At 35.2% G+C, this 26,519-nt stretch overlaps 1 protein-coding gene across 8 annotated transcripts in view; it reads right to left on the bottom strand.

Annotated features, from left to right (window-relative positions):
* Positions 1 to 210: 210 nt before the first annotated feature.
* Positions 211 to 26,519, bottom strand: part of ARL6 (ADP ribosylation factor like GTPase 6) — a 47,094-nt gene continuing 20,785 nt past the window's right edge. For 3 of the 8 annotated variants that reach the window (XR_014823575.1, XR_014823579.1, XR_014823576.1), the window contains 4 exons: positions 11,552 to 15,369; positions 9,032 to 9,161; positions 4,975 to 5,030; positions 211 to 1,336 (listed from right to left, as the gene is read on the bottom strand). Coding sequence is in view for 3 of the 8 variants with exons in the window: in XM_003358869.5 (XP_003358917.1) it covers positions 1,311 to 1,336; positions 4,975 to 5,030; positions 9,032 to 9,161 (212 nt within the window). In the remaining 5 variants the exon portion in view is untranslated. The remainder of the gene's footprint in view (positions 1,337 to 4,974; positions 5,031 to 9,031; positions 9,162 to 11,551; positions 15,370 to 26,519) is intronic. The other 5 variants (XM_003358869.5, XM_084989142.1, XM_021070700.2 and 2 more) reach the window with 3 other exon arrangements.

The raw sequence follows: 26,519 nt of genomic DNA on the forward strand, positions 1-26,519 counted from the left end.
GATCGGGAGCTTGGGCTTATCAGACACAACTTAGAATAGATTTACAAGGAGATCCTGCTGAATAGCATTGAGAACTATGTCTAGATACTCATGTTGCAACAGAAGAAAGGGTGGGGGAAAAAACTGTAACTGCAATGTATACATCTAAGGATAACCTGACCCCCTTGCTGTACAGTGGGAAAATAAAAAAAAAAAAAAAGATGCAATACGTTTTTCTCCTTTAAAAATTTTTTAATTAAAGTTCAGTTTATATACCATGTTGTGCCAGTTTCTGCAGTACAGCAAAGTGACCCAGCCATATATACATATACATACATTCCCTTTCTTATATTATCTTTCAGCATGGTCTATCCCAGGAGACTGGATATTGTTCCCTGTGCGATACAGTAGGACCTCACTGCTTATCCATTCTAACAGTTTGCGTCTAGTAACTCCACATTTCCAGTCCATCCCACTCTCTCCCCCTACCCCTTGGCGACCACAAGTCTGTTCTCTATGTCTGTGAGTCTGTTTTTGTTTTGTATATAGGTTCATTTGAAGATGCAATGTTTTAAATCAGCCAATGAAATAAAATTAGATACCATGTATAAAAAATTCTCAAATTTTCCTTTACTAAATTTAAATTCTCTGATAAGGAATACATTTTATTTACCACTGCCTAGGACAACGTCTAACTAGTAGAGGAGAAGAGATGTTTCATACATATTTACGAGATAAGTAAATTCAGCTTAACTTGGTCTCAGATAATTTACAAATGTTTGACAACAAAACACCAAATACCATATTAACAAACAGCATTATTCTTTTTGACATACCAATCCCACTAGCTGATTGATTTTGTTTTATTGATGGTGACATATAATTATAAAACTTTAACATATATTAATTACCCACAGTCCTTTATAAATATTTAAAGTTCTTTTCACAAGCACAATCATGACTACAAAGTCACATCATAAACTAAATTTTTAGAAGACAAAAAATAAAAGATATCATAAATCATGATGAGATATTGCGATAACTCTGAATTTAAACATTCTAATACAATCAAATGTAGACCTTTACCAAGAAGTTGATAATTCTGGGAAGGGAGCCCTTCTGAGGAAAGATTTAGTGTTCATATAATTAATGGCCAGCTTAGCATACCTGAAGTTCCATGTTCTAAAAACCTCAGAGTCCATACATGCAAGCAGAAGATTATAAAGTATTTTTAGAAGTACAAATATCTTTAAAAAAATTTAAAGCATTCAGTTTGCCTTAAGACATATTCCTTGAATTGAAAATTGTTGCAATTTCCAAAAGCTATGTTTTCATGTCTTCACAGCCTGGATCTGATCTGATAATAAAAACCAAACAAAAAGTTATCAGTTTCAACACAGCAAATCTATTTTCTAATGTAATCCAAGATAAATCTGTAAGAACATGGTAGAAACCTAGTCATATACCTGTTTTTTTTTTTAAAGCATAATTCATACTAGTTTCAATTTTTGTCATTGTACATGCACCTAGTTAGAGTCATCTAGTTCTTCAAGGCTTGTATGAAAAAGCAGCAGTCCCTTGCCTCACCTCCTCTTTCTTCTTTCATAGGCAACTGCTTTCAACTCCCTTTTAGGTGATTACCACTGTATCTCTAAATAATATCCTTTTGTTATAACTTCTTGAAATATCCGTTCCTTCAGTGTAACATGAAGCTTCAGTTCTCACATTTGTACACTGTTCTTCTGCCACCCTCATGATGCTTCCAGTATCTCATTTTCCTAACACAGTAATATAGTCATTAATATGATGAATATGTAAATTCTCTTCTTAGCTGGGGCAAGTGATAGGTCCTTTTCCTTTCTTCTACTGCTGTTTACTTTCCCTGAAGTTAATAACTATGCTTTCTCCCAATCCTGCCTTGTTTGTCTTTTTTTAAGGTACTTAACATTAATGCAATTCCACTACTCACAGTTTCAACCTTTCTTATTAAGAAGCATATTGCACAACTGATTTCACTTTCCTGAAGAATTCTCCCTTAGAGTCTTGTGCAAAACTCTTCACTGTGAATTAGTTTTTCTCAACACTTGCCCAGTTATTTTCATATGAGATCTTTTATCATTCTAGGATTTTCATTATCATCCTGGGAATTCCTTCCCCACTCTCTTGTGCACGTCTTCCTATCTCATGGTCCCTTATTTTTCTCTTCTTCATTTATTCCTTAGTTTTTGACAAATACACCTCTCACTGGCTACCTTGGTAAAAGGTACAGAAAGTGAACTCTTGAGACTTTACATGGCTAAAGATTTCTTAATTCTACAGTCACAACATACTGATATTGTCCAAGAATATTATTTTCTCCTTAGACTTTTCTGGGCTGCCAAATGTTGGCAGTGAGAAGTCTGATGCTACTTTGTTTCCTCATCCTTTAGATGAAACCTCTTATTGTCTCAGAAAACTTCTGTTGTCGTCAGTGTTGAATTTAATAATGATGCACCTTGGTGTGGGGATATTTTCATCCACTTTATTGGGCTCTCAAGGGGCCTTGCAACTAAAAACTCATCATTCAGTTCTGGAAAATACTGTTTGATGATTTAACAGATGAATTTCTCCCCTCTATTTTCTTTGTTATCTCTTCCAGAAATTCTTATTAATTTGAATATTGGGCCTCCTAAAACTCCTTACTTTGTTATGTTTTCTTTACAATTTCTCATTGTTTGTCTTTTTTTCTTCTGAGACACTGTCTCTATTTTATCTTTTTATTGAGTTATCCATTTCTTTCTTTCTTTTTAGGGCCACACCTGCGGCAAATGGAAGTTTCCAGGCTAGGTGCTGAATCAGAGCGGCAGCTGCCAGCCTACACCACAACCATAGCAATGCCAGATCCGAGCCGCATCTGTGACTTATACCACAGCTCACTGGCAATGCCAGAACCTTTAACCCACTAAGCAAACCCAGGAATTGAACACGCATTATCATGGATATTAGTTGGGTTCAACTCAGTGAGCGACAATGGGAACTCTCGGGTAAATTTAGCACTTGAGTGCTTTCTTACACTAAGCACTTTAATAAAGTGTTTCATTTAATCTAGACAGCAATTTTTTAATTTTATTTTTAAATTTTACTGAGAAAATTATAAGATAATAGGAGAGGTAAACTAATAAGTAGTAGAATAGTAACACTAATATTAGCCTCAAAAGCCCAAATACTTTTTACTACTATTCTATGCTGCCTACATAAAATGGGGAGACTACCACTTACCTTGCAGAGAATGGTCGTAAAGCTTACATAAAATAATATAACACAAGGGCACAAAAATATTTCCAATAATGTATTCTTCCTACAAATACTTGAGGGTAAGATGTAAAGATAATGGGGTCAGAAAAGTCAGACACACAGTTAGGGAAGGACCAGAGTTGGCAAGTGACACTGTGATGTTGGGTTGTTAGTGACACCTAGTGGCCTTATTGTTACAGACAAAATTAAAAAAAAAAAATTAAAACGGGAGCTACAATTTAAAATCCAGATGATCATCAACCTATTTTCAGTAAGTTCTGTACTTTAAATTACTTTATTTGAGCAACAGTGGGGTTTCCATCCATGCTGTTATCTCCACTGTGAACAACAATAAACACTTTATAAAATAAGAAACAAAGGGTGAGAATATGCTTCTGGTGACTTCTCTGGAATGTTCCTTTGTGACCTATCTGTTTTATGTTAAGAGTCAGTCCCATAAAATGGTCACTTTAATCACTTCTTCACCACGGTATAAGAAACTAAGTTGGTATGTTGAGAGAAAAATCCCACTAGTTTTTCTTATAATCACTAGGGGTTCTCAATTAGGTTTTACTTAACTACAAAATACGACTAGAACGTTCTTTGTAATTAATGGTAACTGTCATTATGACTACACAAACACAAAAGAGAAAGAAATATAACAGTCTGTGCAGTTAACTAAAACATCATATTTTACTAATAACACACAGAAATATTTATTAGATGTATATTTATTACTTCCAACTTAAAATATTATGTCTTTTTATGTATGGGCAAGCAGGCTACTGTTAGATCTACCATATCATAGAGAAGAGAAAAAAATCACATATAACTATAATTAAAAGGTTAGTGTAGAAGAAATTAAATTTATAGCTACAAGACTATAATTAGAATTTATAATCTCTTATTCATCCTTGTTCAGGACAGGGAGATGCCTAATAGATTCAGGGAGATTCCTAATCGATTCCTAATAGAAATCATCCTCAGTTGTTCTGCTCACAAATGAAAATTTTTTTTTGCTTGACCTTCAGGGTGCTATAACATGAAGGACCTACAGAACTTGGTTTCATTCATATTTACATTTTATTGCTCTGTGTGGGTCACTGTGCTTCAAGCCATTCCTGTGTCTAGAAGACAATGTAATCTTAGGGAAAATGATGTATCAAAATTTTTTCCCAGGTATAATAAGTCCATACCAACCTATGATAGCTATTTTGATGAAGAACAAACAGAACTGTGGTATACAAAGTATTAGTAGAATACCAGTATATATAATACTAAATTTGAGTGCTGAAAGTTGTGTAAACATGCCACATATAAATGGAGTTGCATATGGTGTACAGCATGATTCTTAAAAGTTACAGGCCATGAAGATTTATTTTCAGTTATTAAAAGTAAGGTCTAAAATTTGTCCCAAACTTCAAATGCGCTTCTTTTACTAAATCTGATAGAATTCTGTTGCCATAAATTAAAATTATTTCTCGGAGCTGTCATGTATATTGATGTAAGCATTTTATTTAAATAAATTCTTTATAAAAATGTAATTGAAGTAAATGGAGCAAGGTATTAGATACTTACTGTATTGTTTTTTCTGATAGCAGAAATAAATGGAAAGAAGAGGAGAAAAGGCAGTGATATAATAAAAATAAAATGTAAAAAAGGAAAGAAAATGTGAATGGAAAGGAAACAAAGGCTGAAGATGCACAGCATTTTGTGATGTACCTTGAAGCCAGTCTACACCTTCTTGCAGTCCTTCTCCTTTTATGGCATCACTAGCACTGAAATAAAATCCATAAAAAATATCTATTACATCATTAAATACAGGAATAAATAATTACAATTTTGCCATATGGAAAATTAATATATTCTAGTAACACTGAGCAAAACTGGTTAAACACTGAAACTGAATATACATACAGGCTATAAAAGTCTGAGTGCTCAGGAGCAGGACATTAGAAAATTATTCACAATTTATATAGACATTTGGAGAAGGGATCACTAAAAAGTTAATATTCCAGGAATATTACTCAGACCGACATTAATGAAATGTATGTATACTTTTGAGTTTTTATCCCAGTAGTAGAAAAGTTTTATAGAGTACACCATCCTACTCTTCCCAGCCTCAATGACTCATTAAATACATAGCATTCATTTATTAGAAATTACTTAGGTTGTAATTTAGCCATAAGATGAAGTGACTATTTGAAATGACATTTGATATCTAAAGGGCAAAAACCTATAATTTTAACTTTGGTAAATTAAACTGCAGGCTAAAAAAATCCCAGTGGATTTCAACCATAGTTTTATATTTAATGGCTTCAGAAACCTAGAGAGGTTATTTAACTTTTCTACCTTCAGTTTCAGCATCTGTAAAGTGGGGTATATTACCGCTGGTTTCAGACTGAGTACTAAATATTTGAGATATGTAAATAAAACACTGAAAATAGGGTCTTTGTCTTTCCATTCTTTTTTTAATAGATTTTATTTATTTATTTATTTATTTATTTATTTATTTATTTGTCTTTTTGCCTTTTCTGGGGCTGCTCCCGTGGCATATGGAGATTCCCAGGCTAGGGGTCGAATTGGAGCTGCAGCCGCCGGCCTACACAAGAGCCACAGCAACTCAGGATCCGAGCCACGTCTGCGACCTACACCACAGCTCACGGCAACACTGGATCCTTAACCCACCGAGCAAGGCCAGGGATCGAACCCGCAGCCTCGTGGTTCCTTGTCGGATTCATTAACCACTGCGCCACAAGGGGAACTCCTGTCTTTCCATTCTTAAGAGAGAAATCCTAGGTCCTTGTTGTGACATTTTATAAATAATCATAATTAAGTTATATACATTAAAATAAGAAAATGCAGAGGGTTTTTAGAATATCAAATAATCTTCCAAAGACTCAGACTGATAGTTTCTTAAAACATGTTACTGATTTAGTCATTTCCTTTCATATAACCGTATAATTGCAGCACACATAATTTCATTTCCTGAATGATTAGTGTTCCTTTTAGTGTGCTAAAGTATGATTTTAAAATATCCTAAATTATTATAAAGGAGTTAATCTGATTCTAAACAGAAATTACTTCCAAGGAATTACTGTTAGACTAAGAATATAACTTACCATAGAATTACTTTAAAAATAGGAAGACAGAAACAAATAGCATGAGATATACAACTATTCACAGCAAACTACTGATTACCTAATATTAAGGGAAAAACATCAGTAATTGATATACTTAAATCAAGAAAGATCAATGTACTGATTTTACCACTAACTTGTAGTCCAAAATAAAACTACAGTCCCAAACAAGTAATACCATGAAGAAATCATTTTCCTTTGGTAGAGGTATCACTACCCTGGTAAAAATCCTATATCTTTTCCTATAATTCCCAAATATTTAAATTCTACCTTTCATATAAGTCATCAGATCTGTAATTGGAATAAAAGCCAAAGTCTTCACCATCTCCTACAAGGCCTTATGTGACATGGCTCCTGATTGTTTCCCAGTGGCCTAATCTCCTACAGTTTCCCCCTAGATCTCTATGTTCCAGCCAACATGGACTTCTTGCAGTTCCTAGAACACAAAAGGCACATTCTCACCCAAGAGCCTTTTCACTTGCTGGCTAGCCTCTCTCTCTGAAAAGTTATACCTCCAAACCTCTGTGTGAATTACTCCCTGACTTTAATTACATCTCAGAGAAGGACTACATCTTATTATTCTTTCTCTTATTATCCTGCATTATTTTTCTTCGTCTTCCCAACTGATACTTTATACATCTATTTACTTGTTTTATTCTCTGTCTCCCTAACAAGATAGTAGTAAATAAGCAAATACATACATATATCACACCAGGGACTGAGTCAAAGAACATATGGGAAGGACAATAATACACAATCAGACCTTGAAAATCAGAATTGACTGATTTTTAGAACAATACTCAAAAATAAACCAAAAAGTTTTCCTTTAATTTTTCTAGACTATGCTTCTCTATGATCTCTTTATTGCTCTAATTTATTTGTACCTAAGGCAAAAGAATTGCAATATTTTATCTCTATATCCCTTTAACCTTTATCTACATTTATCCTTCTTTTCTAGTTTTAATTTTATAATGTTTTAAAAATACTACCAAAAATACTACAAAAATTTAACAGAAATAGACTCAAATGAAACACTAACTGGAACTCAGTAAGACGTCCAGTTTGAATTAAGAAGCCAAAATTTTAGACAACTTTAAAAGAAAAATTTGGCATTCTCTAGAAGTTATACAGAAAATATAGAAACTGGCAATATAATAGTCCATATCCTTATAGTATCAGATATTACTTTTTTTGGCTCATTAAAAGTATTTGGATGTTACAATGAAACAAATCTGTTAAAATTCAATTGCTAATAATTTTAAGTGCGATTTTTCCATTTGCAAAATTAATTTCTATTTCAAAATTAAAAGCAGTACTGCATCTTTTATTCGACCCATGTTTTGAATGTTGTATTGTCTACCACAGCAGATACAACAATTATGCAAAAATTAAAAATTACTCTACGTTAGATGTTATCAATCCAACTATGATTTAGATAAATATAGAAGTTCTACCTCAGGTATTTCTCTACCTCAAATCCCTCCTCTTTTTTTTTTTAAACTAAATACCACAAAACTCTCAAATTCCAACACAAGTATCATTTAGTAAACTTTGACTTTTTCTTTGATTTTGAAAGTAAAGAGTGTTTTACTTGAGATATGAGGGCTTGGGTACTGAAAAGTTTCAAGGGCTTTCTCAAGCTCTTCTCTATATCATTACTCTTTCAGCACCAAGGTTAGCTCTTAAAAATTCTTTTCTGGGCTCTACCACTTTCTTGCTTCCTAGATTTCTTTGCCTCTGTGCTCAGCCTTTCTCCATGGATTTTTTTTTTCTTTTAAAAGGGGGAAAAATGGCAAGAGAAGAATATCTTCCACAGGAGGAGGTACATAGGTGGATAGAAGGAAGTTTAATTTAATATAAGTGGTAAGCATTAAAATGTTATCAGAATATAACTCTGGTTATCCTTGTTGGAATATTTTGGTAGAAAGGCACACTGGAGTATATTTTATTAGTAAGAAACTCCTTTTCAAATAGACATATAATAATTTCAGACACTGATTATTTAAGAATTAAACCTTATTAGTATGCCCAAATAAGATTAATTTTTATACTCTTATTTATTTACATAAACAAATATTTATTGTGTATCTACTTAGTAGCAGGTACTTTTAGTATGCTGGGGATTACAGGGTGAACAAGATCAACAAAATTCCAGCACTATGGTACTAATGCATTGGTGTAGGAAGACAGGCTATAAAACAAAAAAGAAAAAAAAGAAAAGGCCATATGGCAATAGAAAAATAAAGCAAGGTAAGGAAAAAACAAGAGATGGGGGTAAAGTATATTTCAGAGAGTTAACAAGAGAAGTTTCTTTCCTGAAGGAAGTACAATAGCAAGCAGGACAATTATTTTAAAGAATAATTCAAAGGGAGTAACAAGTATAAGCCTTGAAATGAGATTATGATTGGCTGATTCAGTTTTTATTTTTCTACTCCTGAAAAGATTTGAAAAGTTTTAACAGTAAATATATTAATGAATACCTGCAAAGCCAGAATTCTATAAAACAAAACCCTTACCTTACACCATACCATGCTATGTCACTTACAAAATGAGCTTGGGGGAAGGAAAAAAAAAAAAACCTTGGAAGTTTAGAGATTTTTTTCAGAATGATAAAATGAAAAATAAACATAATACTTTACCAAATATGCCATGGTTTATCTTTGATGTTCTCTAAACACAGCAATTGAGACACTTTTACAGATGTCACTGCATCTCTTAGATCCATTTTGTTCGCAAAGAATAAGATTGGTATTCGGCGGTGCTTAATATCTAAAAGAGAAAATAAGACTATCATCACACTTTGAGCTTTTGGGGATATTTTATCCCAAATCCTTAAAACTGAAATCCACTAAAATTGTCTTCCAATCACTTCTTTCCATATCACACAGACAGACATGAACATTTAAAGACATATCTGGTCAGGCATGTATTTAAGTAAAAAAAAAAAAAAAAAAATACATCTTCCTACGATTATCTGCACTCTGATTGGAACTTGAAAACAAAGAAGGATGAGGTGGGAGTGTGTGTAGGGGTGCTCATTAAATAGTTACTGAATAGCACCTACAAAAAAGTCAAACGTTTTGTATAACTTTCACTACAAACACAAAGGAGGCAAACTTCAAAAACAAATAGAAGGAGGAGCAACTGGATTCTGATTTTAGATTTTAGTCATAATGTTATAAGTAACAAGCTAGATACTTTAACAAGATGTTCTTATGTTGTTACAATCTGGGAAACATTTTTCACTGTTTTGAATATATATTACATTTAAATAGTTCAAAATTCAAAAGACACAGAATTGTACGCAGCAAAAGAATCTCTCTCCCAGCTCTGTTCTCGGCCTTCCACCTGTCCTCCCTAGAATTAGGGAACCCAAATCATGTTTATTGGCATCTTTTTGGAAATATTTTACATATTTGCAAACAATTACTATATATTATTATTTACACAAATAGCAGAGTATTTGCACTATATTATACCTTTTGCTTTTCACTAAATTTGATAGCCTGGAGATTCTCCCATATCAGTAAACAGTTCCTTCATTATTTCATTAGTTGTGAATGTCCTATCTTTTAGTACTATGTGCTATAATTTATTTAACCTGTACTCGATTGAGATATATTTGTTTTGTTGCCAATATTTGTAACTATAAAAATGCTATTAAGAATAAACCTGTATATAGGGAAATTTATACATGGGCTAGTATGTCTATATGATAAATTTGAGAAGTAGAATTGCTGGGTCAATGGATATGTAAATTTCTATTTGAAAGATAGTGATTACTTAACTGCCTTCCCTCAAAACTTGTATTAATTTAATTTCAACAACAATGTATAAAAATGAGTGTTCCCACTGCCAGTGCCTAGAGAATGTTATCAAACTTCAATCTTTTCTGTTAAGGGTGATGAATCAAAAGTACTATCAAAATGTGTTGACTTGTTTTGAGAAAGATCATGAACCTTTCTATATATTTGAAAGATGTTTATATTTACCTTGCTTCTGAACTATCCTGTTATATATTTTCCCCATTTCTCAAGTTTTTATTTACTTATTGATGCATAGGGATGCTTTAAGTAGCAAGAAAATAAATCCTTTAGCTATGATATGAATTGCAAATATTTTTCCTTGCTTGTCACTTGCTCTTGACTACTCATGCTTTGATCTGCCATTCAAAATTTTTTAATATTTGTCAACCATTTTTTAAAAAAATAGGATTCTGAGTTTTGTACAATAGTTAGAAAGGCCTCCTCCTGCAGCTGAAATTATTTTAAAAATTCTTCCACAGTTGCTTCTGCCGCTGCAGTGGTGTAATTTTTATATTTAAATATTTAGTCCAGCTGGAACTTATCCTGGAGCAGAGAAAAAAGCAAGACATTTCTATATGATCTTTACAAACCTTGAACATAAAGACACAAACAAGTTGAAAGTAAAATGCTGGCAAGATATATCATGAACATGTTTAAGTACAGGAAAGCTACACTAACATCAAACAAAGCAGTATTCAAGATAAAGGATATTATCAAAGAAACACAAAAGCATTTAAAAATTATAAAGGTGTCAATCAATCAAGAAAACAAAACAATTTGTAAGTGTGTATCTAAAAGATAAGCTTCCAAATACGTAAGAAAAATTTGAGAGTATTAAAGGGGAAATACAAAATAAACCCACAATCACAGTAGACATTTCAATACCCCTCTTTCTGAAATTGATAGAACAAGTAGACAAAAAAATCAGTAAGAATGTGGAAGATGTGTGATTATGCTCTGCAGGACTGAATGAGGAGGCAACTTTGGGACAATGTGTGGGAAGTGGTGTTTATGTGAGGAAAAAGCTCCAGATTTGCACTCTCTGACATCTGATGACTGCCTGTGCTACTGCTTCTCCTAGATGTCTTTCTTAAATTGCCACACAGAGCTTTCGTTTCCTGGACTGTCCCCATGGAGTTTATTCTCTACGCTTTCAGGTGCAGAATGTTGGAGTAGAAGTACACTGAGCTCACTTCCTTTCATGGACACACCAAAATCACAACCATCTGCAGAATAAGCACTAATGAAAAAGACCAGAACCTACCAGAAAAGATATTCAACAACGAAATATGTAAAGAAAGCACAACAGATGAGTAAGAGGGGGTAGAGTTGAAATATAGTCAAATTCCATACCCCTGAGAAGGCAGTCCACAAATGGAAGAATAAATATAACTGCAGAGATTCGTGAGAGATCCAAGCCCCGTGTTAGGCACCTCAGCTCAGGGGTCTTGCACTGAGAAGATAAAACCTTAGAGCATTTGGTTTTGAAGTCTTGTAGGGCTCACTTGTGGGAATCCCAGAGGCTGGGGGAAGTAGAGACTTCACTTTTAAAGGTTTACACAAAATCTTATTTTCAAAAAAAGGACAAAATAAAACTCCAAAAGAAAAACTAAGTGAAGTGAAAGCAGGGAATCTACTTGAGGAGTTCAGGGTAGTGATCATAAAGAAGATCAAAGAACTCTGGAGAAGAATGAATGCACAGAGAGAGAAATTAGAAATTTTAAACAAAGGGTTAAAAAACTGGAGTTCCTGTTTGGTTCAGTGGTTAACAAACCCAACTAGCAACCATGAGGTTGTGGGTTCGATCCTTAACTTCGCTCAGTGGGTTAAGGATCTGGCGTTGCTGTGAGCTGTGGTGTAGGTCACAGACGCGGCTTGGATCCTGCATTGCTGTGGCTATGGTGTAGGCTGGCTGCTACAGCTCCAATTCGACCCTAGCCTGGGAACCTCCATATGCCACAGGTGCAGACCTAAAAAAAAAAAAAAAAAAAACAACCAGAGATGAAAAATACAGTAACTGAAATGAAAAAAACACTAGAAGGAATTAACAGCAGACTAAATGATACAGAGGAACAGATTAGGAAGCTGGAAGAGAGAGTAGCAGAAACCACTGAGAGTGGCAGAAAAAGAAAAAAGAATGAAAGGATGGGTTTAAGAGTTGGGATCAAGACTGGGGAGGAGTAAGATGTGGTGCTCACCTCCTCCCACAAACACCAAAAAAAAAAAAAAAAATCTGTATGTAGAATGATTCACACAGAACATCTACTGAATGCTGGCAGAAGACCTTAAAGCTCCAAAAAGGGCAAAAATCCCTCCACAGAACTGGGTAGAACAAAAGGAAAAAAAAAAAAGAGAGCAAAAAAGGAGGCAGGATGGGACCAGAACTCCTGAGGGGAGCTGTGAAAGAGGAAAGGAATTCAACCCTGGGAAGCCACCTAACTGATGAAGAGATCAGCTGAGACAGAGAGACCTCAAAGCTGCAGAGAAAGCACAGCAGCTGGACTGAGGAGAGCAAAGCAGAGAGAAAGCTGTAAAAACCACTGGTTCTACCATCGCTGGACGTGATAGCCTGAGATGCTCAAGTGGTGGCTGGCAATGAGACTTGGGCTTCAGAGGTGAGTTCTGGGGAAAAGATTAGGCTTGGCCATGTGGACACAGCCTGAGGGAGCTAGGGAGCTAGGGAGCAGTGCGCCAAGGGCTGGGGAGCAGAGTCCCACAGCTGTGGGAACCCAGAATGAGGTCTGGGTCCACAGGAGAAGCAAGACGCCATTGCTGGGGAGTGGTGAACAACCACAGGAATATCTTTTTCTGCATATGTGCAGACTCTCAGAAGGTGGGGCTATGGGCAGCAAGGCACCTCTTGAGCAGGCTACAGGTGAAAGCCTCTCTTGTGCTGGCTATGGGTGCCTATGCCTCCTGAATGGACTGAGTGATGGGGCATTTTTTTGTGTGGTCTACAAGTGGTGGGGGCAAACACCACAGATATCTCTGACTCCAAAGGTGGGCATGGCCCACCAAGACTAGGGGGTCTGTGAACAAAAATGACCTTTTTTTCCTAGTCATATCAGAGGTTGACATGGAGGAGGGCATTGCAAGTGAGCACCAAACTTGTAGCTCTCACTCCCATGCAAATGCAAAAGCCCTGCCACTGCCACTGCCAAATGTTGCAGGAGCCACCTAAGCCTGCTTGAGGCTCACTGCCATTTCCCAACTAGGGGCAGCTTGTGCCACCTTCCTGAGGGTCCCTGCTAATGTCAAGGGCCCAGCAACGAATCACTGGCTACTAGCCCTGCCCACTGCCTCCATCTCCCTGGAAGCATGCTCAGCACCAAATCAAGGGGATAACAGCCTGCATACATTGAGGAAAGAGACAACAAGCATCCAAACCCTCAGGCTGAAAATAAATAGTAAGCCCTCACAAAACACCCAGGGATGCTCTAGCATATGAATAGCCCTCCAAGAATACAGTAGTTAGTTTCCCCAAACTCACAGAATGAGAAAAATATAAGCAAAATGAAGAAACTCAGGAACCAATCCCAGTTAAAAGAACAGGAGACTCCACCTGAAGCAGCAAACAATGAAACAAACCTCTGCAGTCTAACAGACACTGAGTTCAAAAAGAAGATAGTGAAAATACTGAAAGAATTAAGGGTAAATATGAAAGAATTAGGAGTGGATAGGAATATCAATGCAGATTACTTTAGAAAGGAACTAGAAAATATGAGGAACCAAGAAAAATTAGAGCATTCATTTACAGAGATGCAAACTGAGTTAAAGGCACTACAGAGCAGAATGAATAGTGCAGAGGAACAAATAAGTGACTTGGAAGACAGAATAATGGAAATCACCCAATCAGGACAGCAGACAGAAAACCAAATGAAAAAACATGAGAGCAATATAAGACATCTATGAGATAATATAAAGTGGGCCAACCTATGCATAATAGGGATTCCAGAAGGAGAAGAAAAAGAAAAAAGGGGTTGAAAATATATTTGAAGAAATTAAATCTGAAAACTTTCCAAATATAAAGGAAACAGATATCAAGATACAGGAAGCACAGAGGACCCCAAACAAATTGAACCCAAACAGGCCCACATCAAGACATATTATAATAAAAACAGAAAAAGTTTAAGATAAAGAAAAGATTCTAAAGTCTGCGAGAGAAAAACAAAGCATTAATTATAAGGAAACCCACATAAGGTCATCAGCTGATTTATCTGCAGAAACACCATAGACCAGGAGAGAGTGGCAAAATATATTCAAAGTTCCAAAAGGAAAACATATGCATCCTAGAATAATCTACCCAGCAAGAATATCATTTAAAATAGAAGGAGAAATAAAAAATTTCTCCAACAAACAAAAACTGAAAGAGTACAGCAATACTAAACTCATTCTAAAAGAAATACTGAAAGGGCTCTTCTAAATAAAATAGAAGTAAGAAGAAATAGGATGGAGGAAATCACAACTAGAAAGTAATCATTTAAAAAAGCCAGCATATGGATCTAAAATGAAAAAAAAAAACTATTGTAAAAATGACAATAAACACAAAGAACAGCAAAAGGACAAACATGAAGATGTTAAAAAAAAAAAGGACATCAAAATCATAAAATGTGGGGAAAGAAAGTAAGAAAATCTAGATTCTTTTTCTAAGAATGTATTTGAGCCTCTATCACTATCAGGCTAAAGCAAGCAGATACAGGAAGGGGCTAACCCACTTGAAAAATAGGGCAACTGTTAGGTTAGCTTAGGGAGGAATGCAAAAGGCCAAGTTGGTAAAGAAGAGAGATTTATTAAGGCATTAGAGGGGGTTGGGCTGAGCTCAAGATGGTGCCAGCCCTGACTGTGAGGAGATACTAAGCTTATAAAGGATCTGTGGTGGAAATGTGGCTGGAGTTCATGGTGGGAACTTAGGGCAGGAATAACAAAGAAGGAGGAGCAGAAGGTCGAGGGAGGGGTAGGGGGTTGAGTCCCATGACAGAGGGCAGTTAATACTTATAGGTGGTTAATCTACGCAGGCAGTTGTATTCCAGAGGCCAATGTTTCTTGATGCCCAACTTGAGCACCCACATTCCAGGAAACAATATAGATCTTGTGCTGGGATGCAAGCAGGTGTCCAAGGTGAACAGCCACATTTGGGGTTGGGGGTGGTCTGTTTACATTCTTCTGGGAACCTATCAAAAACCATAAACGAAAACCAAACAATACATTCACAAAAACTAAAAAGAAGAGGACAAAAGCATAAAATGAAAGGAAACAGTCTAACCGAAAAAAGAAACAAAGGAGAAATATAAAATTAACTGGAAAACAAAGTATAAAATGGCAATAAATAAATATTTATCAATAATTACCTTGAATGTCAATGGACTAAATGCTCTAACCAAAAGATATAGAGTGGCAGACTGTATAAAAAAACAAGAGTCTACAATATGTTGCCTACAGGAGACTCGCCTTAGGGCAAAGGACACATAATTTGAAAGAGGCAGAGCTCAGTGGTTAACGAATTTGACTAGCATCCATGAGGACACAGGTTCAATCCCCGGCCTTGCTCAGTGGGTTAAGGATCTGGTGTTGCCGTGAGCTGAACTGTGGGTCGCAGACATGGCTGGGATCCTGTGTTGCTGCAGCTGTGGCACAGGCTGGCAGCTGTAGCTCTGATTTGACCCCTAGCTGGGGAAACTCCATATGCTGCAGGTGTGGCACTAAAAAGTAAAAAAACAACAAAACAAACAAAAGTAAGGGGATGGTCCACAGATGGATGAATGGATAAGGAGATGTGCTATGTATACACAATGGAATACTGTGCAGCCATAAAAAAGAACAAAATAATGCCATTTGAAGCAACATGGATGGAACTAAAGACTCTCATACTGAGTGAAGTAAGTCAGAAAGAGAAAGACAAATACCATATGATATCACATATAGCTGGAATCTAATATAAAGCACAAATGAACCTTGCCACAGAAAAGAAACTCATGGACTTGGAGAACAAACTTGTTGCCAAGGGGGAGGGAGGGGAGTGGGATGGACTGGGAGTCTGGGGTTAATAGATGCAAACTATTATATTTGAAGTGGATAAGCAGTGAGATGCTGCTGTTTAGCACAGGGAACTATACCTAGTCACTGTGATGGAACTTGATGGAGGATAATGTGAGAAAAGGAATGATTATATATGTGTGACTGGGTCACTTTGCTGTAGAGTATAAACTGACAGAACACTGTAAACCAACTATAATGGAAAAAATAAAAATCATTAAAAATACAATAAAAAGAAAGTGAGGGGATGGAATAAGATATCTCATGAACATGGAAAAGACAGGAAAGCAAAAGTTGCAATACTCACATTAGACAAAATAGACTACAAAATGGAGGTCATAAAGAAAAAGAAGGACACTATTTAATGATAAAAGGATTGATTCAAGATGAGGATATTACATTCGTCAATATATGTCACTAATATAGGAGCACCCAAATATATAGAACAAAGAGTAACAGACATAAAAGAAGAAATTGATGGGGATATAATAATAGTAGGAGCTTTAACATCCTACTCACATCAATGGACAGATCCTCTAGATAGAAATCGATAAGGCAACAGAGATCCTAAATGACACAATGGAAAAGTTAGAGTTAATTGATATTTTCAGGACACTACATACAAAAAAATCATAATAAACATTCTTTTTTAAGAGCACATGGAACACTCTCAAGGACTGACCACACAATGGGGCACAAAATTAACCTCAACAAATTGAAGAGTATAGAAACTTATTTCAAGAATCTTCTCTGACCACAATGGCATCAAACTAGAAATCAACTATAGGAAAAGAAATGAGAAAAAACTGACTACATGGAGACTAAACAACATGTTACTAAAAAACCAATGGGTCAATGAGGAAATCAAAAGGGAAATTAAAAAATACCTTGAGACAAATTATAACGAAAATGCAACCATTAAAAATATATGGGATGCCACAAAAGCAGTGCTTAGAAGGAAGTTCACAGCAATACAGGACTTCCTCAAAAATGAAGAAAAATCTCAAATTGACAACTTAACCCACCACCTTAAAGAATTAGAAGAAGAACAAAGAAAACCTCAAGTCAGCACAAGGAAGGAAATCATAAAGATTGGAGAGGAAATGGATAAAATAGAGTTTCAAAAAACAATAGAAAAAAATCAATAAAACCAGGAGCTGGTTCTTTCAAAGGGTCAACCAAATTGACAAACTTCTGGCCAGACTCACCAAGAAGAGAGAAGAAAGAATTCAAATAAATAAAATGAGAAATGAAAAAGGAGAAATCTCAATGGATACTGTAGAAACACAATAAAAACCATAATACTATGAACAATTTTATGTTAACAAGTTTGAAAATATAGGAGAAATAGACAATTTTCTAGAGACATACAGCCCACCAAAACTGAATCAAAAAGAAATAGATCAACTGAACAGACAAATCACTAGAAATGAAATTGAATATCTAATAAAAATGCTTCCTACTAATAAAATTCCAGGACCAGATGGCTTCTCAGGTGAATTCTAAGAAACATACAAAGAAGAACTTATATCCATCCTCCTTAACTTTTCCAAAAGGTTGAAGAAGAATGAATAATCCCAAAATAATCAAAGACATTCTATGATGCCACCATCCCCCAATACCAAAACCAGATAAAGATAATACCAAAAATGGAAATTATAGGCCATTCATCTTTGATAAATACAGATGCAAAAATTCTCAACAAAATTTTAGCCAAAGAAATCCAACAACGTAAAAAAGATCATACACCATGACCATGTGGGATTCATCCCAGGTTCACAAAAGTGGTTCGACATATGCAAATCAATCAACATCATATACCACATTAACAAGAAAAAAAGTAACATCTGATCATCTCAATAGACACAGAAAAAGCACATGACAAAATTCAACATCCATTCATGATAAGAACTCTTACCAAAGTGGCTATAGAAGGAACTTACCTTAACATAATAAAAACCATTTATGGCAAATCCATAGCCTATTTAATACTCAATGGAGAAAATCTGAAATTCTTCCTGCTAAAATCTGGAACAAGATAAAGAAGCCCACTCTCTCCACTTTTATTCAACCTAGTATTGGAAGTCCTAGCTGCAGCAATCAGACAAAAGAAATAAAAGGTATCCAAAATGGAAGAGAAGAGGTAAAATTGTCATTCTATGCAGATGACATGATACTATATATAGAAAATTCTAAGGACGCCACACAAAAACTACTCAAAGTGATCAATGAATTCAGCAAAGTAGCAAGATACATTATTAACATTCAGAAATCGGTTGCATTTCTGCATGCTAACAATGAAATATTAGAAAAGGAATATAAAAATACAATACCTTTTAAAATTGTACCTAAAAAAATTAAATACATAGAAATAAACCTGACCAAGGAGGTGAAAGGCTTATATGCTGAAAAATATAAAATATTAATCGAGGAAATTAAAGAGGATTCAAAGAAATGGAAATATATTCCATGTTCCTAGATTGGACAAATCAATATTGTTAAAATGGCCATTCTACCCAAAGCAGTCTACAGATTCAGAGCAATCCCTATCAATTTACCTATGACATTTTTCACAGAACTAGAAGAAACAATCAAAGAATTTATATGGAACCACAAAAGACCCAGAATTTCTGAAGCAATCCTGAGGAATGAAAACCAAGCAGGAGACACAACTCTTACAGACCTCAGACAATATTAATAAGCTACAGTAAACAAGACAGTGTGGTACTGGTAGAAAAACAGACACACAAACCAATGGAACAGAACAGAGAACCCAGAAATAAACCCAGACACCTATGTATGGTCAAATTTCAACAAAGGAGGCAAGAATATAAAATGGAGAAAAGACAGTCTCTTTTGCAAGTGGTGCAGAGAAAACTAGACAGATGCATATAAATTAATGAAATTAGAACACACTCTCATACCATACACAAAAATAAACTCAAAATGGCTTAAAGACTTAAACATAATACAAGGCACCCTAAAACTCCTAGAAGAGAACAGAGGCAAAACATTTTCTAACATAAACCTCACAAATGTTTTTTCAGTCTCCCAAGGCAATAGAAATAAAAACAAAAATAAACCCATGGGACCTAATCAAACTTACAAATTTTGGCACATTAAAAAAAAAAAAGACAACCTATGGAATGGGAGAAAATAGTTTCAAATGAAGCAACCAACAAGCACCTAATTCCAAAATATAAACACAACTGACACACTTCAACAGCAAAAACAAAACAACAAAAACCACAACCCAATTGAAAAATGGGCAGAAGACCCGAATAGACATCTCTCCAAAGAACACATACAGATAGCCAACAGACATGAAAAAATGCTCAACTTCACTAATTATTAGAGAACTAGAAATCAAAACTACAATGAAGTACCACCTCAAACCAGTCAGAATGGCCATCATTAGTAAGTGCACAAGTTACAAACAATGGAGAGGGTGTGGAGAAAGGGGATCCCTCCTACACTGTTGGCGTGAATATAAACTGGTACAGCCACTATGGAGAACAGTATGGAGGTATCTCAGAAAGCTAAATATAGAACTACCATATGATCCAGAAACCCCACTCCTGGGCATATCTGGATAAAACTTTCATTGAAAAAGATACATGTACCCCTATGTTCATTGAAGTACTATTCACAATAGCCAAGACAAGGAAACAACTTAAACATCCATCAACATATGAATGGATTACAAAGATGTGGTACATATACACAGTGGAATACTACTCTGTAATAAAAAAGAAAATAATGCCACTTGAAGCAACATGGATGGAACTAAACATTCTTATACTAAGTGAAGTAAGTCAGAAAGAGAAAGACAAATACCATATGATATCACTTATATCTGGAATCTAATATATGGCACAAATGAACCTGTCTATAGAAAAGAAACAAACTCATGGATTTGGAGAACAGACTTGTAGTTGAGAAGGGGGAGGGGGAGGGAGTGGGATGAACTGGGAGTATGGGGTTAGTAAATGCAACCTATAGCATTTGGAGCAGATATGCAATGAGTTCCTCCTGTGTAGCACAGGGAACTATAATCAATCACTAGAACAAATCACATTGCGATGGAACATGATGGAGGATAATGTGAGAAAAAGAGTGTGTATGTATATATGTATGTATAACTGAGTTGCTTTTCTGTACAGCAGAAATTGATAGAACATTGCAAATTAACTATAAAAATATTTAAAAAAAAACAAAAAAAAAACGAAAGGAAAAAAGAAAGAAATGGGTTTAGAGTTTAAGAAACCTCTGGGGCATCATCAAGCACACTAATATTTGCATTATAGGGGTGCCACAAGTAGAAGAGAGAGAAAGCACCAGAGAACAAATTTGAAGATATAATTACTAAAAATTTCCCTAATCTGGTAAAGGAAAGAGGCATTCAAGTCCAGGAAGTGCACAGAGCCCCATATAGGATGAACCCAAAGAGGAACACACTAAGCCAGTGAAATTAAAATGGTAAAAAATTAAGGCTAAGGAGAGAATATTAAAAACAGCAAGGGAAAAGCAACAAGTAATATACAAGGCAACTCCCATAAGGCTACCATCTGACTTTTCAGCAGAAACTGCAGGCCAGAAAGGAGTGGCATGATTTTTTTTTTTTTTTTTTTTTTTGGTTTTTTGTCTTGTTGTTGTTGTTGTTGTTGCTACTTCTTGGGCCGCTCCCGCGGCATATAGAGGTTCCCAGGCTAGGGGTTGAATCGGAGCTGTAGCCACAGGCCTACGCCAGAGCCACAGCAAAGCGAGATCCGAGCCGAGTCTGCAACCTACACCACAGCTCATGGCAACGCCGGATCGTTAACCCACTGAGCAAGGGCAGGGACCAAACCCGCAACCTCATGGTTTCTAGTCGGATTCGTTAACCACTGCGCCACGACGGGAACTCCAGGAGTGGCATGATTTTTAAGTGAGAAACCTACAACGAAGAATAATCTACCCAGCAAGGCTCTCATTCAGATTTGATGGAGAAATTAAAAGCTTTACAGATAAGCAAAAGGCTAAAAGAGTTCGGTACTGCCAAACCAGTTGTATAAGAAATATTAACAGAACTTCTCAAAGTGAAAAAGAAAACAATGAGCAATATAAAAATCATGAAGAGAAAAATTGGAAAGGCAAACATATAGTAAAGACAAGAAATCATCCATGCAAAAAGGTAGTAGGAAGATTAAAAGTCAAAAGTAATAAAATCATCTATATCCACAATAACTAGTTAAAAGAAACACAAAACAGTTAGATGCAAAATATGATATTAATAACAGTGATCATAAAGGAAGGAGAATACAAATGAAGGAATGTTAAAATGCATTTGAAACTAAAGGATAAGCAACTTAAAACAATCATATATATATACAGGTACATATAAACCTCATGGTAATCACAATTCAAAAATCTATAATACATTTATATACAAAGAAGAAAAAGAAATCCAAAACACTAAAGATATCCATCAAATTACAGGAAAACAGGAGTTCCCATCATAGCTCAGTGGAAACAAATCTGACTAGTAAGCATGAGGACACAGGTTTGATCCCTGGCCTCACTAAGTGGGTTAAAGATCAGGTGGTGCCATGGGCTGTGTTGTAGGTCACAGATGTGGCTTGGATCTGGCATTGCTGTAACTGTAGTGTAGGCCAGCAGCTACAGCTCTGATTCGACCCCTAGCCTGGTAACCTCCATATGCCATGGGTATGGCCCTAAAAAGACAAAAAAAAAAAAAAAAAAAAAAAAAGGAAAACAAAAGAGGGAAAGAAAAAAAAAAAAGACCTAGAAAGACAACTCAAAACATTTAATAAAATAGAAATAAGAACATAAATAACAATAATGACTTTAAATGTAAAAGGATTAAATACACCAGTTGAAAGATACAGAGCAGCTGCATGGATACCAAAACAAGACCTATATATATGCTGCCTACAAGAGACTCACTTCAGATCTAAAGACACTCACAGAATGAAAGTGAGGTGATGGAAAAAGGTATTCCGTGCAAATGGAAATCATAGAAAGCCAGGGAAGCAATATTTATATCAGATAAAATAGACTTCAAGATAAAGTCTGTCATAAGAGGCAAAAGAGGACATTACATTATGATCAGGGGATCAATCCTAGAAGATATAACAACTGAAAATATATATGCCCCCAACACAGAAGCACCTATGTAAATACAGAAAATATTAACAGACATAAAGGTAAAAATTCACAGTAACACAACAACAGCAGGAATCTCTAACACTCTACTTACATCAATGGATAGATTATTCATTCAGAAAATCAGTAAGGAAACAAAAGCCTTAAATGACACTATAGATCATATGAACTTAGTATGTGTGTGTGTGTGTATACATATATGATATAAATATTATATATATAACATACATAATTCCATTCAAAAGCATTAAAATACACAATTCTTTTCAAGTGCACATGAAGCATTCTCCAGGATAGATCATATGCTAGACCTCTATAAATTGCTGAAAAGTGAAATCATATCAAGCATCTGTTCCAACGATAATGCTATGAGACTAGGAAATCAAATTCAAGGAAAAAAAGTATAACTAAAACCACAAACATATGGCAAGTAACCATTATGCTACTAAATAGCTGAAGGATCACTGAAGGAATCAAAGAGGAAATAAAAGAATACCTGTAGAAAAATTAAAATGAGAACATAAGAATCCAATATCTATGTGACACAGTAAAAGCACTTTTAAGAAGAAAGTTTATATGACAAGTTTACCTCAGGAAAAAAAATTCAAATAAAAAACATAACGTTATATCTAAAGGAGTTCAAAAAAGAACAAACAAAACCTACAGTTAGTAGAAGGGAAGCAATCATAAAGATTATAGCAGAAATAAATAAAAGATAAAAAAATAGAAAAGATCAATGAAACTAAGAGCTGGTTCTTTGAAAAGACGAAAAAAAATTGATAGGCATTTAGTAAGACTCATCAAAGAAAAAAAGGAGAACCCCCCGTCAATTAGATCAGAAGTGAAAATGGAGATGTTACAACTGACACTAGAGAAATACAAAGCATCATTAGGGACCACTATAAACAACTATATGTCAATAAAGTGGACAATATAGAAGAAATGGACAAATAAGAGACCACTACAAACAACTACATGTCAATAAAATGGACAGGGCATTCCTGTCGTGGCTCAGTGGTTAATGAATCCAACTAGGAACCATGAGGTTGCAGGTTCGATACCTGGCCTTGCTCAGTGGGTTAAGGATCCAGTGTTGCTGTGAGCTGTGGTGTAGGCCACAGACATGGCTTGGATCTGATGTGGCTGTGGCTGTGGCATAGGGTGGTGGCTACAGCTCCAATTCAACCTCTAGCCTGGGAACCTCCATATGCCATGGGTATGGCCGTAAAAGACAAAAAAAAAAAAAAAAAAAAGGAAAAAGAAAAAAGAAAAAAGAAAATGGACAATCTAGAAGAAATGGACAGATTCCTGGAAGTGTACAGTCTTTGAATACTGAACCAGGAAGAAACAGAAGATATGAATAGATCAATTACCAATAATGAAATTCAATCAGTAGTAAAAACAAAACCAAAAAACCAAAACTCCCAACAAACATAAGTGTAAGAGCAGATGGCTTCACAGGTGAATTCTGCCAAATATTTAGAGAAGAGTTAACAGCCTTCTAAAACTATTCCAAAATTTGCAGAGGAAAGAATGCTTACAAATTCATTCTAGAAGGCCAGCACCACTCTGGTACCAAAAGCAGACAAAAACATCACATAAAAAAGAAAATTACAGGCCAATACCACTGATGAATACAGATATAAAAATCCTTAACAAGATATTAGCAAACCAAATCCAGCAATATATCAAAAGGATCATACACCATGTCAAGCAGGATTCATCTCAGGGATGCAAGGGTTATTCAATATCGGCAAATTAACCATTGTAATATACCACATTAACAAACTGGAGTATAAAAACTATATGATTATCTCAGTAGATGCAGAAAAAGCTTTTGAAAAAATTCAACATTTATTAACCATTTAAAAAAACTGTAGAAAGTGGGTATAGAGGGAACATACCTCAACATAATAAAGGCCATAAATGACAAGCCCACAGCTAACATCATACTCAATGGTGAAAAACTGAAAGCATTTTCTCCAAGATCAGGAGCAAGACAAGGATGCCCACAATTATAACCTTTATTCAAAATTATATTGGAAGTCTTACCCAAACCAATCAGACAAGAAAAAGAAATAAAAGGAATCCAAACTAGAAAGGAAGAAGTAAAATTTTAACCCTTTGTAGATGACATAATCCTACATATGGAAAATCCTAAAGATTATACCAAAAAACTAACAGAGCTCATTAATGAATTCAGTGATGTTTCAGGATACAAAATTAATATACAGAAATCTGTTGCATTTCTATACACTAACAATGAACTATCAGAAAGAGAAATTAAGGAAACAATCCCATTTACAACTGCATCAAAAAGAATAAAATACCCAGGAATAAACCTACCTAAGGAGGTGAAAGACCTTTACTCTGAAAAGTATAAGACACTGATGAAAGAAATTGATGATAATACAAACAGATGGAAAAGATATACCATATTCTTGAATTGGAAGAATCTATATTGTTAAAATGACCATACTACCCAAGGCAATCTACAGATTCAGCTCAATTCCTATCAAAAAACAAATGACATTTTTTACAAAACCAGAACAAATAATTTTTAAATTTGTATAGAATCTGAAAAGACTCCAAATAAAACAATCTTGAGAAAGAACAAAACTGGAGAAATCATGTCTCTGATTTCAGACTATTCTACAAAGCTACTATCAACAAAGCAGTATGCTCCTGGCACAAAAACAGACAAATAGATCAATGGAAAAGAATAGAGAGCCTAGGAATAAACTCATGCAATAACAGTCATTTAATCTACAACAGAGGCAATAATACACTATGGAAAAAAGACAGTCTCTTCAACAAGTGGTGCTAGGAAAACTGGACAGCTACATGTAAAAGAATGAAATTAGAACATGCTCTAATACCATATACAAAAAAATAAACTCAAAATGGATTAAAAACTACCTGAAACCATAAAGCTCCTAAAGAGCACAAAGGCAGAATACTCTTTGACATAAATGGCAAAAACCATATGATCTTACCTATATGTGTAATTTAAAAAACCACAAAATACAATAAACTTATAGATACAGAAAACAAACTGGTTGTTGCCAGCACAGCGGGAGTTTGGGGGAGCTCGAAATGGGTGAAGAGGGTCAAAAAGTTCAAACTTCCAGTTTTAAAATAATTCATGAGATGTGTTGTACAGAATGATGACTACAGTTAATAATACTGTATTAAGTATTTTAAAGTTGCTCAGAGCAGCTCTTAAAAGTTCCTATCACATGAAAAAAATTCTACGTGTTGTGATGGATATCAATTAAATTTACTGTGGTGATCACTGTATAATACAGTTGATCCTTGAACAATGTGGAGGTTGGGGCATCAATTCCTGAAAAGTCAAAAACCTGGGAATAACTTCATTGTCGGCCTTCTTTATATGCAGTTCCACATCTGTGGATTCAACCATCCTCGGATCGGGTAGCACTCATTGAAAAAACATTAGCATATAAATAGATCTGTGCAGTTCAAATCCCAGTTCTTTTAGGGCCAACTGTACATGCAAATATCAAATCTTTATGTTGTATACTTGAAATTGATTTAATATCATGTCAATTTATATCTCAAAAAAAATGTTCATGCCAGCTTTCATTCATAATTGCCCTAAGCCAGGAGTTCCTGTTGTGGCTCAGAATCTGACTAGTGTCCATGAGGATGCAGGCTCAATCCCTGGCCTTGTCTACTGGGTTAAGGATCCCGAATTGTTGCAAGCTGTGGCATAGGTTGCAAATACGGCTCAAATCTGGTATTGCTGTGGCTATGGCATAGGCCAGCAGCTGTAGCTCCAATTTGACCTCTAGCCTGGGAACTTCCATATGCCACAGGTACTGCCCTAAAAAAAAAAAAAAAAAAAAAAAAAAAGAAAAAGAAAAAGAAATGAAAATAATTGTACTAAAACCAGAAACAGTCCTGATCAATAAGAGACTAGATAAACAAACTGTGGCATATTCATCTAATAGAATATTATGTAGCAAGCTAAAGGAGTCAAGAAGTGATATATACATGAGGGATTTCCCAAAACACTATGTCAAAGGAAAAAAACCTAGGCACAAAAATATATATACCTTTTCCCCATTTATATGAGATTGTAGAATAGGTAAAATTAATT

Source organism: Sus scrofa, chromosome 13, assembly GCF_054392235.1.
Source record: "Sus scrofa isolate SSC_HxYL_T2T_F1_AM1 chromosome 13, Sscrofa_HxYL_maternal_Yorkshire_Landrace_v2.0, whole genome shotgun sequence".
In the NCBI taxonomy this organism is placed as follows: Eukaryota; Metazoa; Chordata; class Mammalia; order Artiodactyla; family Suidae; genus Sus; species Sus scrofa.